This window comes from Dermacentor albipictus, chromosome 6 (assembly GCF_038994185.2).
Source record: "Dermacentor albipictus isolate Rhodes 1998 colony chromosome 6, USDA_Dalb.pri_finalv2, whole genome shotgun sequence".
NCBI lineage: Eukaryota > Metazoa > Arthropoda > Arachnida > Ixodida > Ixodidae > Dermacentor > Dermacentor albipictus.
Window position 1 is genome coordinate 8,463,735 of NC_091826.1, and position 13,529 is coordinate 8,477,263.

General features: G+C 45.3%; 1 protein-coding gene across 2 annotated transcripts in view; it reads right to left on the reverse strand.

The window, feature by feature from the left end:
* cno (adherens junction formation factor afadin) overlaps positions 1 to 13,529 on the reverse strand; it is a 113,254-nt gene that overhangs the window by 13,141 nt on the left and 86,584 nt on the right. For both annotated transcript variants that reach the window (XM_065424805.2, XM_065424806.2), the window contains exons 19-20: positions 10,890 to 11,020; positions 3,293 to 3,356 (exon numbers count right to left, since the gene is read on the reverse strand). In XM_065424805.2, the coding sequence (XP_065280877.1) occupies positions 3,293 to 3,356; positions 10,890 to 11,020 (195 nt within the window). The remainder of the gene's footprint in view (positions 1 to 3,292; positions 3,357 to 10,889; positions 11,021 to 13,529) is intronic.

Below are 13,529 nucleotides of genomic sequence, written 5' to 3' on the forward strand. Positions count from 1 at the left end.
CCATACCCATGTGCATCACGTCAACACAAGTGGATAAACTGGTTCTAGGCTCCATCAACACAGTTCACAATAATCGACACATGCAGTTTTTACGCCCTATGAAAGGAACCTTACAATCTGCTGCAAAACCTTCTAGACCAACACAATTCATACTGTACCAATGCATAGCCATATGATGGTGGTGTTGATCATAGGCACTGGTCTAATTTCTTAGCGGAAAGGTGAACACAGACCTGCACCCCTGTACCTTCCAACATTAGACCAGTGCAAGTAGCCATTGTGCAGGCCATCACATGTCTATTATTTTAGTCTTTTAGCACACAAAAATACACAGGGCCAATGTGACAGATACAGACAAAGATGAGCACTTTGTCTACTTCTGTCACACTGTCCCTTTGTGCGCTCAAAGGCTGAAATGGAAAACCAACATGCCTAAACTTACATTTTTTCAATGTCTAGCTTGGCCAGTTGGTTGGCCATGAAATTTCTTTCAACATTTTTGTACAAATTTCGTAACGAAGTCACATCTGACTTAAAACAGGGCATCTACCAAATTGACGTTTCCAAATTCCCTGAGTAGCACAGAACTTTGTTTTATGTCCCGACATACTGACACCATGTCACCCAATGCTGTCACTCTCTAGTAAGCATGTTAAATAGTAAAAAGACTACTTAATCCAGTTTGAATTGTAAGGAGTGGTGTCTATTTTACTCAGAAAGAAAACAGAAATGAGGGGCTAATAAAATACACAGCGAATGAAATATATTCTATATAAAAAGGTAAAATACATTGCAAATCGAAATTTTTAAATACAAATAAAAAGATCCATACAGAAGCAAATATTTTCCAATATGGGCTACTTCTATCAACTGATAACAAGCTCAGTGGTATGATGCCCAAACTTTGTCACAATTGAGATTCACTCTCAACAGCTTGTAAGTCAACCTCAACTGTCCTGACATACTCTCAGCCCGCACACGACACCTCAGTGTTGTGTTTCACTGCTTTAAAAAGTTTATATTGATTTCGATGAGGGACAGCTGCATCTCGGCATCAGCCAGCACTTTGCTTTTTGAGCTCAAGCTTCTTCAAAACCGCGGCAGCACGCTTCCTTTCTTGTTCATTCCTCAATGCATAGGTCCTTTCTGTTCTTGTCCTCCTTCCACCACTAGTTTGCATTATGGACCACTTGAAGCATCTTCTTGGTAAGTTGCACAGTCCACGTGTGAGTTTTCGACTTCCTAGGGGCGGCAAAAGCGTCAAAAAAATTGGCCAGTTGGAAAAAATAAATGCATGTCATTTACTGCCCTTAGGGGCTCAATCCGTCACAAGCACATTCCAAAACGCTCTGCAGGCCTGCCGGTACACGTATTAGGCATATTGGTGCTCATACTGTGTCTCAGTCCCTTCCCACGCTTGTTATGCTTCACTACAATACTTTTGCGTGTGCTTCACCAAGTAACATTTCTATAAAGAGGCGAAGCTGACTTTTGAAAACCATCATTATGCAACGCATCGTGCTTCCCAAGCTTCTAAGCCAATTGCGAGTTCTACAAAGGCGGAGTCCATGCCATTGCTGACAGCAGCGAATTCTTTCAATAAAAAGTGCGGTGCCCAATGGCACGAAGCTTCATAGCGAACGTCGAAGCAGCTAGGCATAGCATTGCCACAATGGTGGCTACGGCTGCCAGCGGATCTGTATGCGAGAGTGCCGGTTCGAGGCGGCGAGGTAATCGAAATGGCAGCAGTGGTGGCTTTGATTAATGACGTTTTTGACCTGCGGTCACGGCAAAACGTCCCGAAAATCGGACAGTGAAGAGTTCTTGCGTTCGAAATTTCAGACGTTTTTATACATTGACTCTATGGGGTACGTGGTGCCGTGAAGCCGTCCAAATTATTGGGAAACGGCCACTCGGGTGGTAACTACAGATGCCTCAGTTTAACGCATGCATAGCTGCCTCGCCCATCTTTTGTAGGCTAAGGCCTCCATCCTAGCTCGATGGAAGGGGCAGTGCCTAAACCGTCGCCTCAGAAGTAAGGTCTCCAAACTCAACACAGCCACGAGGAGCATTGTCAAACCCTCAGCCGGCAACAAGACTACTCAAAAACTCTGAGAATTCCCGGTTTTACCGGTTGGTAGACGCCCTGCTGGAGGGTTACATATATATATAAAAAAAACGAAAACGTACCTTTAAAGAGTTAACCCTTTGAAGGTTTTTGCCGTACATGTACGGCGGTGGTTTTCTGTCCTGCAAGGTCTTTGCCGTACGGGTACGGTTTCGACCCTATGTTTGAAATTTCGCGCCATAATGACGATGCGTGCTCACTGGGAGGTGCTGCCACCTCTTAGGACTTATAAGAAGCATTTGAAATTTGTGCCACCTTCTTGGGGAGATAAACAGAATTCTAGCTTCAGCGCATCGCGCAGACTGCAGCAACACCCCTTTTGCGGTTTCGGTTTAGCTGCGTAATCATAACGCAGGCACGCGAAACGTCATTTTTCTCTTTGTCGGCACCCTCTTGCAGGGGCGGTGGAAGTTGATTTCTATCTTGATTGGCGCTGCTCTTAGCTTGTTTATCATTGCCGCTCTCAGCAGCAATGTGCTTTCGCGGTTTCGGTTCTGCCGCGTGATCGCAACGGAGGCGCGCAAAACGTGATTTTTCTCTTTGTTGGCACTCTCTTGCAGGGGTGGAAGAAGTTGATTTCTATCTTGATTGGCGCTGCTCTTAGCTTGTTTATCACCGCCGCTCACGAGGTATTCTCGCTCTCTGCGGCAACGCGCTTACACGAGAGGGTGCCTCAGACCTCTGCCCAAGGCAGCTGCACGCAGAGAAGCTGTCATGTGCGCGCCAACACAACTCGTCGCTCCAAGAGGAGAACAGACACGCATTTTAGGTGTGCAGACTGCGATAAGGCACTGTGCTTAGCACAGTGTTTCAAGGAGAACCACACTTTGAAATACTATTGAACATTTTCCAGTTTTGAGTGATGCCGACACCAAAATACTGTTCCTAATTTTTTTTTACTATTTATTCCCAACTTTATACATTTTGTACATTCAAGTAATTTGACCACCTGGGAAAGTTTTTGTTCAAATTAATTTGACCCTCGAAGGGTTAAAAAAAAAAAAAAAGAACACACACACACACCCGGAATGATGCACTTACTGCATGATTCATAATGCCACTGCTGCTATCACGGTGCGTGAACAGAGCAGTTATTGGAACTCGGTCGTCTACACATTTGGCAAATCCTACGTCGATGTGCATCTCGCACTCGAGAGAACTCACCATCTCTTTCTCCTCCCGTTCCCAGGGCGAGGGGCTGGCCACCTGGATGGCATCTCGGGGTATCCTGCATATGCATTGTTGATCCCCTTTATAAATAGGCCTTTCACACCATCAAAAACAATTTTATAAAGGAAGTTACAGGACACCACTAAGTGAACATTCTGCCACAACAGAGTTTAAAACTGAGGAAGTTACAGCCAAATTTTCACAAGTTTCATTGAGTGAGTGAATGGGGGTTTTGCTAAAGAATTCTCAAATCATGTACGACCCATTCCGCTACTAATGGGAACACTTATAATCAGTACTAATGCCAATATAATGAATATTTGTTCACTTTTATCACAAAGACGTAGGACACAATCAGTTGGTCATCCACTGATATGCAAGAAATTAGCCTGTGGGCTTTTTATACACCGGTTTTTCATGGGCGCCGCCATATTGCTACGCAGTGGCGCCATCTATGGGCAGTCGGCATGCTGGCTTGGGCAGCTGGCATGCTGGTAGTTTCTGGTGTTTGTTTTCGCGCTCATGCGGTCTGTGTAAAATGACGTGGCATCCTCTACGTGGAAAACGGTTCTGTGAGACGTACCAAGTAGTTTAAGTCGGTATGGTTGGACTTTCTGCTGGTGTTAAGGTGGACGGAGCATGCAGTGCAACGTGTACGCACATGTTTGCACCTACAATCAGCCTAGGAGATAAATTGTGGATTTCTTAAAGTTCCATTCACTAATGTGACCGTATTGCAGTATTATCCTCTAGTTCTAAGCTGCGGTTTAAGAGCAATGAAATGTATGCAACGATCGTAATGGCCTGGGAACTATTCTGCTACGATAGCCCTGAGCTGTGCTGTTTTACTTTGATAAGCGTTCAAACTGTTAGCTGCAGATTACATTACATGACTAGTTGGTTCAGCGTAAGAGGTTTCCACCCATGAATAAAATAGTTTTGGTTAGCAATAACAGCACACCTTACAGTGTGAACTATACTTGTCAAGCAAAGCGACCGTTTACGAACTGTGCGAGCATCCTAAGCAGTGGTAGGTGCTGGAGTAGACATGTCTATTCTATATAGCATATGTTCCAAGAATGCGGCATCAATGTTTATAGATCTATCAACGTTGTGCGGTGTGACTATGTGAGCTTGTACTGTGACATTAGCACGTTTTTTTTTCTTTTTCGAGAAAGAGGATGGTAACCGAATTTTCTTTTTTCGGTTGTTTTCGTTCCGTTTTCTATGACGCACTCACATGTATTACGGAAATTTTGTCCTCAAAAATGGCCATCACTTTCTTATTATGCGATCCCTTTCATATATCATGGCTTTACAGGGCAAAAAGGCAATGTTGATGCACATAGTTTATATATGTATCATGCTGGTTAACCAACCACAGTGATCGCTCTGTTGAGCAGCACCATCAGCCTCATGAAGGAAGGCTAGCGTAGACATATAGTGATTTCAAGTCTACTAGACTTTAAATGCGTGAGAACGATGCCGGTGTATCACAATTTTTTTATAGTGCCTGCCGCTAAGATGTTTCGTGGTTGCCTTAGGTTGGCCGTACACGACCATGCGCTCTTATGTTTAATGTTTTAGTCCCTATGCTGAGCGATCAGATAGTGAGCATATTTACCATTTCATGCTGGCAATACAGAGACACCGATTCTCTTAGTTGAATTGAAACCGATATACGCAAAACAGTTCACAACACATACACACACTGCGGCTGCTGATGCGCGTCACATGTTTCTGCGTACTGTATAGTTACCGATGCACCGAAAGGCTTCCCTGACGACCTTATATGAACGGACATGCATAAATTTCACAAAGTAAGATATAAAACATCTTGAAAACATTCCGCAGCACGTGACAGCAATACTTTCAAGCAGCGCCATGCTGGATCGGAGAGGAGGAAAGGCTCGCCCGTGCGCCCTTTCCTCCTCGGCCGATGAAACGGTCTATAGCAGCAATAATTGATGGTAGAATATGGGAATGTGCATTCCCTTTAACAGTGGACCTTTCCCATACAAAACTGCCAATGGAGGCATAGAACAGATGCCTGTCTATGGGCGCACTAGGCTAGTATGTGGTGACTGAGTTATCTTTTCTGTTTTTAAATCTCTTGCCACAATTCCCTCTCCATTTATCGTTGCAACAGCATTCCAACTGATATCATTCCTTCATTTACGCTTCATTTATTGTGGAGATGCTCGACTTTCACACGTCCCCTGATGCTTTCCCCACATGGCTCTTGCGTCTCCTGTAATCCGGCTTTACCCTGTAGCTAAGTGCAGGTGGTGGTCGGTGTGGTTGCAGCATATTTCGCTCTTTATGACTGCACCCTTTCTGTCTACTTCATTTTTTCTTGCGTTCATAGTCTTTTACGCGCAACTCTTCCTAACATAGTCGTGCATCAACTCGTTTAGCAAGAAGTTCTGAACTATATTACGAGAGATGGTGGGAGTGTAATGTTGCTAACGCCACCTCACGGAAGAGTTACTCAGGAACGACAATGAGTAGTGAAGTGGCTATAAAGAAACGCATTCAAAAACTCTGTATGCAGCCGACTGCCGGTTTATTATGTACATGTGCATCGTCGGGCAGCCGGTTTTATTGCTGCAGTGGCTTGAAGAATTTGTTGATTGTTGTTTGGACAGTGTTCCGGTTGCATGCGATCATGTTCACCTCGACCTGAGTAAGGGTCATGTCAGCACTGTACACTGATGAAAGAGTCAACAGTGCTCGCGTCAACTCGGCGCTTGTAGGCGGCGCAGGCATTGGCTCCTCATTTTCAACATCGGAGTCTTCTGAATCCTTCACAGCCTGACTCCTTGCTCATGTCAGCCTGCGATGGGCCGCTCACGACTTGCTTAATAATGGCGGCTTTCTTCTCCATCGTTAACCGATGGTACTGCTTTCCGCGCTTCGACGCTGTCGGCGAGGACGAGGAAGACGGAGTGTGGGCCATCGAAGGCAAGCGAAATCCTCAAGTTGGGAACAGTGGAGTTCGCAGACGAGCGTCGAAGCACCTAGGCCTAGCGTCGCAGAGCACACTTGACACAACAGCACAACCACACACCACGCTAGCCAAAACGTGGCTTACGCAAACAAATGAAATGGCCCAGCTAGGGACCCTAGCCCAGCACCGGAAACTCCGCCGGAGGCGGAAGCGGAAGTGCGGCGATGAAGAGCCAGCGTGGCCAGACCAATCGGTGTGTGACGGCTAGATTTGGCTAGTTGTGGTTCAAAGCGGTGATATGCTTCGGCTGCAAGTCGATTTCCTGCGCAAGGGCGCTGCGCGAGAAGCCAAAGGACCTTCCGTCGCGTCAAAAAGTCCGGAAAATTGGACGGCGGGGGGTTCGAGCGTCCGAAACTTCAGATGTCCTTATACATTGATTCTATGGAGCTCGTGGTGGTGCTGCGAGGACGTCCGAAAATTCAGTCGTTGACTGTATCATAATATGAAGGTGCATGTAGGATCATTTAGAATACCTGCTTCTCTTAAAAAGCTAATACCGTATTTACTCGCATGATGATCAGACTTGTTTGTCAAAAAAAATGGTTGCTAATTCAGGGGTGTGATCACTACGCGGGTTAAATTTCTCACGAAATGAAGTTTTTTTTTTTCAGCCCGCATTTTTTTTTTCAGCCCGCACGGGTCAACAAGCAGGCGGCTGCCGCTGTCAGTGTGGGACACACCAAAACAAAAATGGCGGCCAGCGGAGCAAGCCGAACACGCCGAACGCGTTTTCTTTTTCTTTTTGTCAGTACATTATGCACATTGAAACAGTTTTTTCCGTACCAGTAATGAATAACATCGTTAATATTGGCAAGTTTGCAACAATAACGTAGCCATGTCCACTTGGAGGGGACGGAAACAGAGTTGGGTGCGCTTGGCTGCCAGTGACATAGAAACACATGGCGGGCATGTTGTGGAAACTGTGGCATTTGTCTTCACTGCTATCCGAATACAGCAAATTTCCGCTAAGGGTGGGCAAATATCTTAGCTGCGTTACAAGCGTCGGCGTATGAATAGGGTACACTTTCAACGTATCAGTGTAAACATGGCCACTACCGTTGCGGCTCGCGTTATGTGCTTACGAGTGCAGGCGAGAAGAATCGAAAGGCAGGGCCCTTTATGTTGTTGTTGTTGACCAAACCCATTATGAAGTCTACAAATAATAAAGCTGAGGCAAGTGTGGTTGTAGCTATTTTTTTCATGGAAATGCGGAAAGTGGTGAAAGGAATGAAATGGGGCATCTGCTTAGGAATGTTGGGTGCATGCAGGCCGCTTGGCATGTCTTCACGAGTCGTTCGCGTAGCATTCGACAGATGGTAAGCGCGATCATTATTAGCTAGACATGGCACATGACATATCGCTGCGAAAAGTTCAGGGTGCGATCATCACACGGGAAAGACAAAAAATCGAATTTCGACGACAAAATTCAGCCGTGTGATCATTACGCAAGTGCGATTATTATGCGAATAAACACGGTAACATGTGTGACATCACAAGTGCATCTTTGCCTAAAATCAATGCTGGGTGAAAAGGAATATGTTCATTATAAAACAAAAAGTATCTTTTCCTCAGTGTTTCGAGTTGCACGCATGATAACTGAAAGCAACTGCACAAAAAATGAAAGTCGAGAGAACGGAGCTCAGTTTCATTTGTTGTAAACATGTAAATATTTACTTTGAGCACCTAAAACCCACCTGGGATGTAGTTTGCCTGTGAGGACACATTTTCCTTACATATTGATGTGGTTTTTTGCTTTGTTGCAGCAGTTTCATGCACCTCAGTTGCCTTTTTGATTGTCATGCATCCATGCATCATGCAGAGGTAGTTGATGGTGCATTCAAAACATCTGCTCTCGTCTCTCGTCGCACAAGCTCTTTATTAGTGAGAGTTGGAGCTGAAATCTGCAGTTGAATATTTCACTTGAAAACTTTTGCTCTCGCCGATGCCATGTTGCAGACAGAATTGCACGCTGACGCACCATCGCTCGCTCGCGGACGCGCATTCACCATTGTTCACGAGCGAACGCCCCTTGAGTATTACTCGTGAACAAACACGCCTTCACCATAGCCTATAGTCACATCGTCAGCACCGCACGCGGATGCGCTTTCCCGGTCACCCATGTGCGCTAGTCATGCCTCATTGACAAGCTCGGCAGCATCTGCTTCTACGAGTGGTTTTCTCCCTCTTTTTTACACCTTTCGTGGTCTTCCGCACAAGTGGGCCGTTCAGAATTTGATATCTATGGGGCTCATCACATAACACGTGCGTTAACCTGCCACGATCATCAATCACGCTGATCAGAACGCGCAGCTCGCTGTGCACAAATGCGCGTGAGAGAGGTTCGTCAGCAATTCCCATCTAAAACAGCCAATAGGAGCATGCCCTGTGCCCCACGTGACTATTTGCCTTTTTCTCCCTTGTGTTTGCTGGTTTATTTTTTGGTGGAGAAATGCATCGCTCTGGCTATCTTGAGCTCCGATCTCTCCTCTTTACGATGATACCAAGATGGCGGTGCTGCATCAAGATAGCCGAGCGATCCGCGATGCGATGGGGCCTACCGAAGCCCAATTCTTTTGCAATTTTTGATGAGAGTACTTTACCCTAAAGTGCTGTCGTCTTGATTTCTATCGCATATCTTGTAATATTTCACTACGAGGTAAAGAAAGGTCTGTGGATTGCGGGGTGGGTGGGTGGGGGGGGGGGGGTGAAGAAATCGGAAAATTGAAAACTCTGCCACTTCAATTGCCGCGTCCCCCCTTAAGACTTTCTTTTTACAGCTTCCAGCTCTGATTTCTGCTTGTGCATTACTCCGTTCCCTCTTCATCCATTGCAAAGGCCACAGGAGCAGTATGCTTGCAACGCCCTTCAACTCCGGCTTTGCAGGAATATTTTACTGATTCCATGCTCCTTGCTTTGTCGAGCTGCAAGAATATGTCCATATATACACAAAACGTCATTAAATGCATATATATGCATAATGCTGGGGACGTACAGTTCCAGGACTACATTGTAGCTCAGCACAGTGAGCTTTGTCTGTGGAACTGTGGAACATACTTCCTAATATGGTGATTGTGTTTTCTTTCTGCTGTTCACGAAGATCGTGGGCATGCCCTGCCTCATATAGATGCCTTCACTTTCCCAAGTTAGTGGTTAAGGAGTGCGGGCAATGCCCTGATCATTGTGTCGTCTCCTACGCATCCCCCCAAGTTTTGCGATTTAGCCACAGTGGCGATGCACAACGGCCACCTGGTGCTCATTGGTGAGAATTACAAAGGCGGAGTCGGCACCATTGTTAACGGCGAATTGTTTTAATGAAAAACACGGCAATGAACAGCAAGAAGCTTCGTAGCAAACGTCACAGTAGCTAGGCCTAGCGTTGTCGTGGAAGTGGCTCCAGATTGCCAGCAGATCTGCATGCAAAAGCACCTGTTCGAGGCAGCAAGATAAGCAAAATTGGCGGCGATAGTGGTTTCAATCAATGCTGTTTCAAAGCTGAAGTCATGGCAAAAAGTTAGGAAAATTGGATGGCGAAGGGTTTTTGCATCTGACATTTAAAACGGTCTAGCTTGTACATTGACTATGAAAGAGTCTGAATTACTGGGCATGTCTGAAAGAGCGGGCGTCCAGAAAATCATTAATTGACTGTGGCTGCATAACCCTACTGAAAACATTCCATTGCTGTGAAAACGTGAAAATACCGCACTTTTGCGCAGATGGTGCAAATGGCACTTGAGTGGGCACAGCCAGGAGCATGCAAGTCGAATTTTAGCAAAATGACGCAATTGGACCACCACTGTGACTTGAATCGGATCACTTCACAGCTGGGATTCGCACGACAAACGATGACAGAATGAAGAGAATAGCCCTCGCATGTGCAATGGTGATGGAGCAGATGCGGCCAAGCTGTAGCACTAATTAAGTGAGCACCACAGATACGGGTGATCTACACATGATCACATGATACACAATTTGCTTTGTAAAGTGAAAGCTTTATCATTAGCTTTGGCTATGCTAGGGCGGCCATTCAGCACCGATCATCGTGATCCGAGGTCTAGTTTGCCAGTGCCACATACACCATTTGCTAACTAATAAATGCAGTAGTATTTCGATCCGTAAAGAGGAGGAGAATGGGCGACTATGGAGGGTAGAGAGGGGCTTCAACACGCAAGGGTGGGGAGAGGGTAGCATTCCCTAGGAGATAACAAAACTAAATGGCAGAGCACCTGGCCTAAGGTACGACTTCAGGGCAGGGTGCGCCGCACTGCCGTGAAGCCACGCTTAAAGGAGAAATTCACATGTACCCTGCATACTTACTTTACTGTTACATTTCTTGCATTTTTATTGCAGGTTACACATGCAGAAATATGGTATCTTAACATCAGTGGCACAAAGCGAAGCCTGTGATGTCTCTACTCCACTCTCATGGCTTGTACTGTTGCCTGCAGTAGAATGACCCTATCATGAAAAGCGCAGGCAAAGCAATATTGACTGTACATCTAGGTTTGATACAAGCAGGTATCACTGCAGTGCACTAGGATTTCAGAATTTAATTTTAAAAGCAATCCACTGGCCATTACAGACCTGTTATTTGGGTGGTGCCCATTGCTGGTCTCTGGAGGCGGTGGCGAGCGAACACCTTGCTGTGGGTGCTGCTTCATTGGGGGCTTTGTGATCAATGGCTGATGGAGGTCCCGTTCCTCTCGCCGCCGTACCTGGGAAGTGTCAGTTGGCAAGATTGCTGACCAGGCACTGGCAAAGTGAGCTGCATCTAGAGACACCCGAGGTCCTCAGTTTCTCTTCCGCAGAATCCGTAGTTGTGATAAAATTGTGCAGTCTGCAAGACTAACACTCTTTTCGTGAATACAATTCTCGTTTTCTTCAGGGGGGAAGTGCTACAAAAGTTACTAGGCTGAAACTGACAGGCAAGTGGCAAGGCCCAGTCGGACACTTTTGCAAACAATGTCAAAGGAGACTGCTTTGGGAACCTGAAACAATTTGCTGGCACATGACCCCTCTGCCTAGAAGTCACATTTTAAGGGGGATGCGGCATTGAAAACTATTTTAATTACTTATGTAACTAACGTGATAAATTTGGTATGTGAATGTATGTATGTGTGTATAGCTCTGCTATAGATTTTGATTTACCACAAGTCGCATCCTCTAATTGTCATCCAATAGGTCATTATTTAAAATCACAGAAATAGCTCTTAATTTTTGTGTCATAATGTTCACAAAGCTATATCTGGTGCTATTAAAGCTATTGGTTTATTTTTTACTGCAGAATAAGCATAATATATTTCTTTTTAAGCTTTATTAGGTATGCATATTGTCTTACAAACGACCTTTGCAAAAGGTGAATTATAAAAATATTTGTGGCATGCAGACAAAAATGAGCAGCTTTATAGCACTCCTCAATGCTTCAGGACTTACATTAAAAAAGCACAACACTTCTACCTTCATTATTTGCGAAATGGGGAAGGGATAGCCGACAGCAACTGCCTGAAAATCAAAAGGTAAGACACTGTCCAAAGTTCTTTTTTTTTTTTTGTGTGTGTGTGTGTGTGTGTGTGTGTGTGTGTGTGTGTGTGTGTGTGTGTGTGTGTGTGTGTGTGTGTGTGTGTGTGTGTGTGTGTGTGTCAGACTCATTAGAGAGTTTTAGAATAGGGGCTCCAAAGAAATAGCATTGAAGCCACTGCTCAAGTGTGAGACGAAAACTGTGTTTGGGTTTGGCATCAGGCACGCTATTTTACTGAATTGGCAGGAGCCCCAAAAGCTCCCCCAAAAGCTTTGTGTCAACGAAGGTGACGGAACCTATCGAAGCGACAGCTCTAACCTAGCACCAAACTGGCTTCAATTCGTGGTAATGCGTGAAGTTCGTAAGCTAGGAGAAGTGACTGCTGTTATCGCTTTTTCTCAACTAATGGGTGTAATGAAGACTGATTCATTAGACGTCGCTGATTCCAAATTCGAGTGTTGATTTCATAGATCGTAGGCCTAACATGCCTTAACTTGGCTGGTGACAGCATGTAAAGGTAGTTACTCAAAACTAGGCGCAACTAATTGCTTGCTGCTACAGTCGAACCCAAATATATCGAACCCGTTTACATAGAATTATTCTATATATCAAACAATTTCTGGACACGGTATAGTTACAATGAGTATAATAGCAAAAATTACGCTTACATCGAACAGAAATAGCAGCGACTCCCAATATATCGAACGTCAAGCAGCGGAAAAGTGCCCCCGGAAGTTGGCTTTCCCTTGCTGTGGCGGGGAAACCCGGCGGCGCGGCTCCAACCAACCGCTCTCCCTACCGTGACAGCGCTGTCTCGGACAAGCCGTTGACAACCCCCTGCAAAAAATTATCCTGGCCTACCCGCAGCGCTTGCTCAGACAGCCAATCAGGGGCTCTTGTGCCCTCGTCATGCAAGATGGCGAGTATATTATGATGAATGCGACGGAGCCGTTGATTGTGTTGCCGAAGTTTGGAGTGAGCTGTCAGAATTTCCAGAAGTTGTTGCAGAATTAACCGTGGACAAGTTTGTGAGCGCAAATGAGTCTGTTGCAACCACAGGAGAGCCCGAAAACGAAGACTACATTGCCGACATCGTACCTAGCAAAAGTGAAAGTGGGCACAATAAGGAAAGCAACGACGGTCCTTTGCCCACATCCTCCGAAGTGATTGGTGCGCTTGCACTAGTCTGGTGCTTCTGCAGAAATGCGGAAGGTTGCAGCCTCAGCTACTCTGATTCTTTAGAGAATGTGGAGAAGTGCATGTGTGGCAGGCGGCGAAATTGAGCAAGCAGAAAAAAGACTGGACTATTTCATGCCACGCTAAGCTAGTTTCATCAATAAAGTTAATTTATAAATGGTATGTGCTTTTATGACATCCAATTATTAAGCAGGCTTATATCGAATTATGCTCTATATCGAACTGATAGGCGTTTTCTTGTGAGTTTGATATAACCAGGTTCGACTTTAGTAGAATAACATCCAAGTGCAATTAAACACAAAAACATGGATGTCAAAATTACTCTTCCAATCACAAAACATTATATTTTATTTAATTATATATAACAGTTGTTTTCTTATGCTGTAGGGGCGCTGCAAGCACAAGACGCTATCCACAAACGCAAAGCCCTATTCTAAAACTCTTCACTTCTGCATGCCCCAAAGCTAACACGCGCAAAGCTCCACCACACTGGCATGCTGTGCAATCAA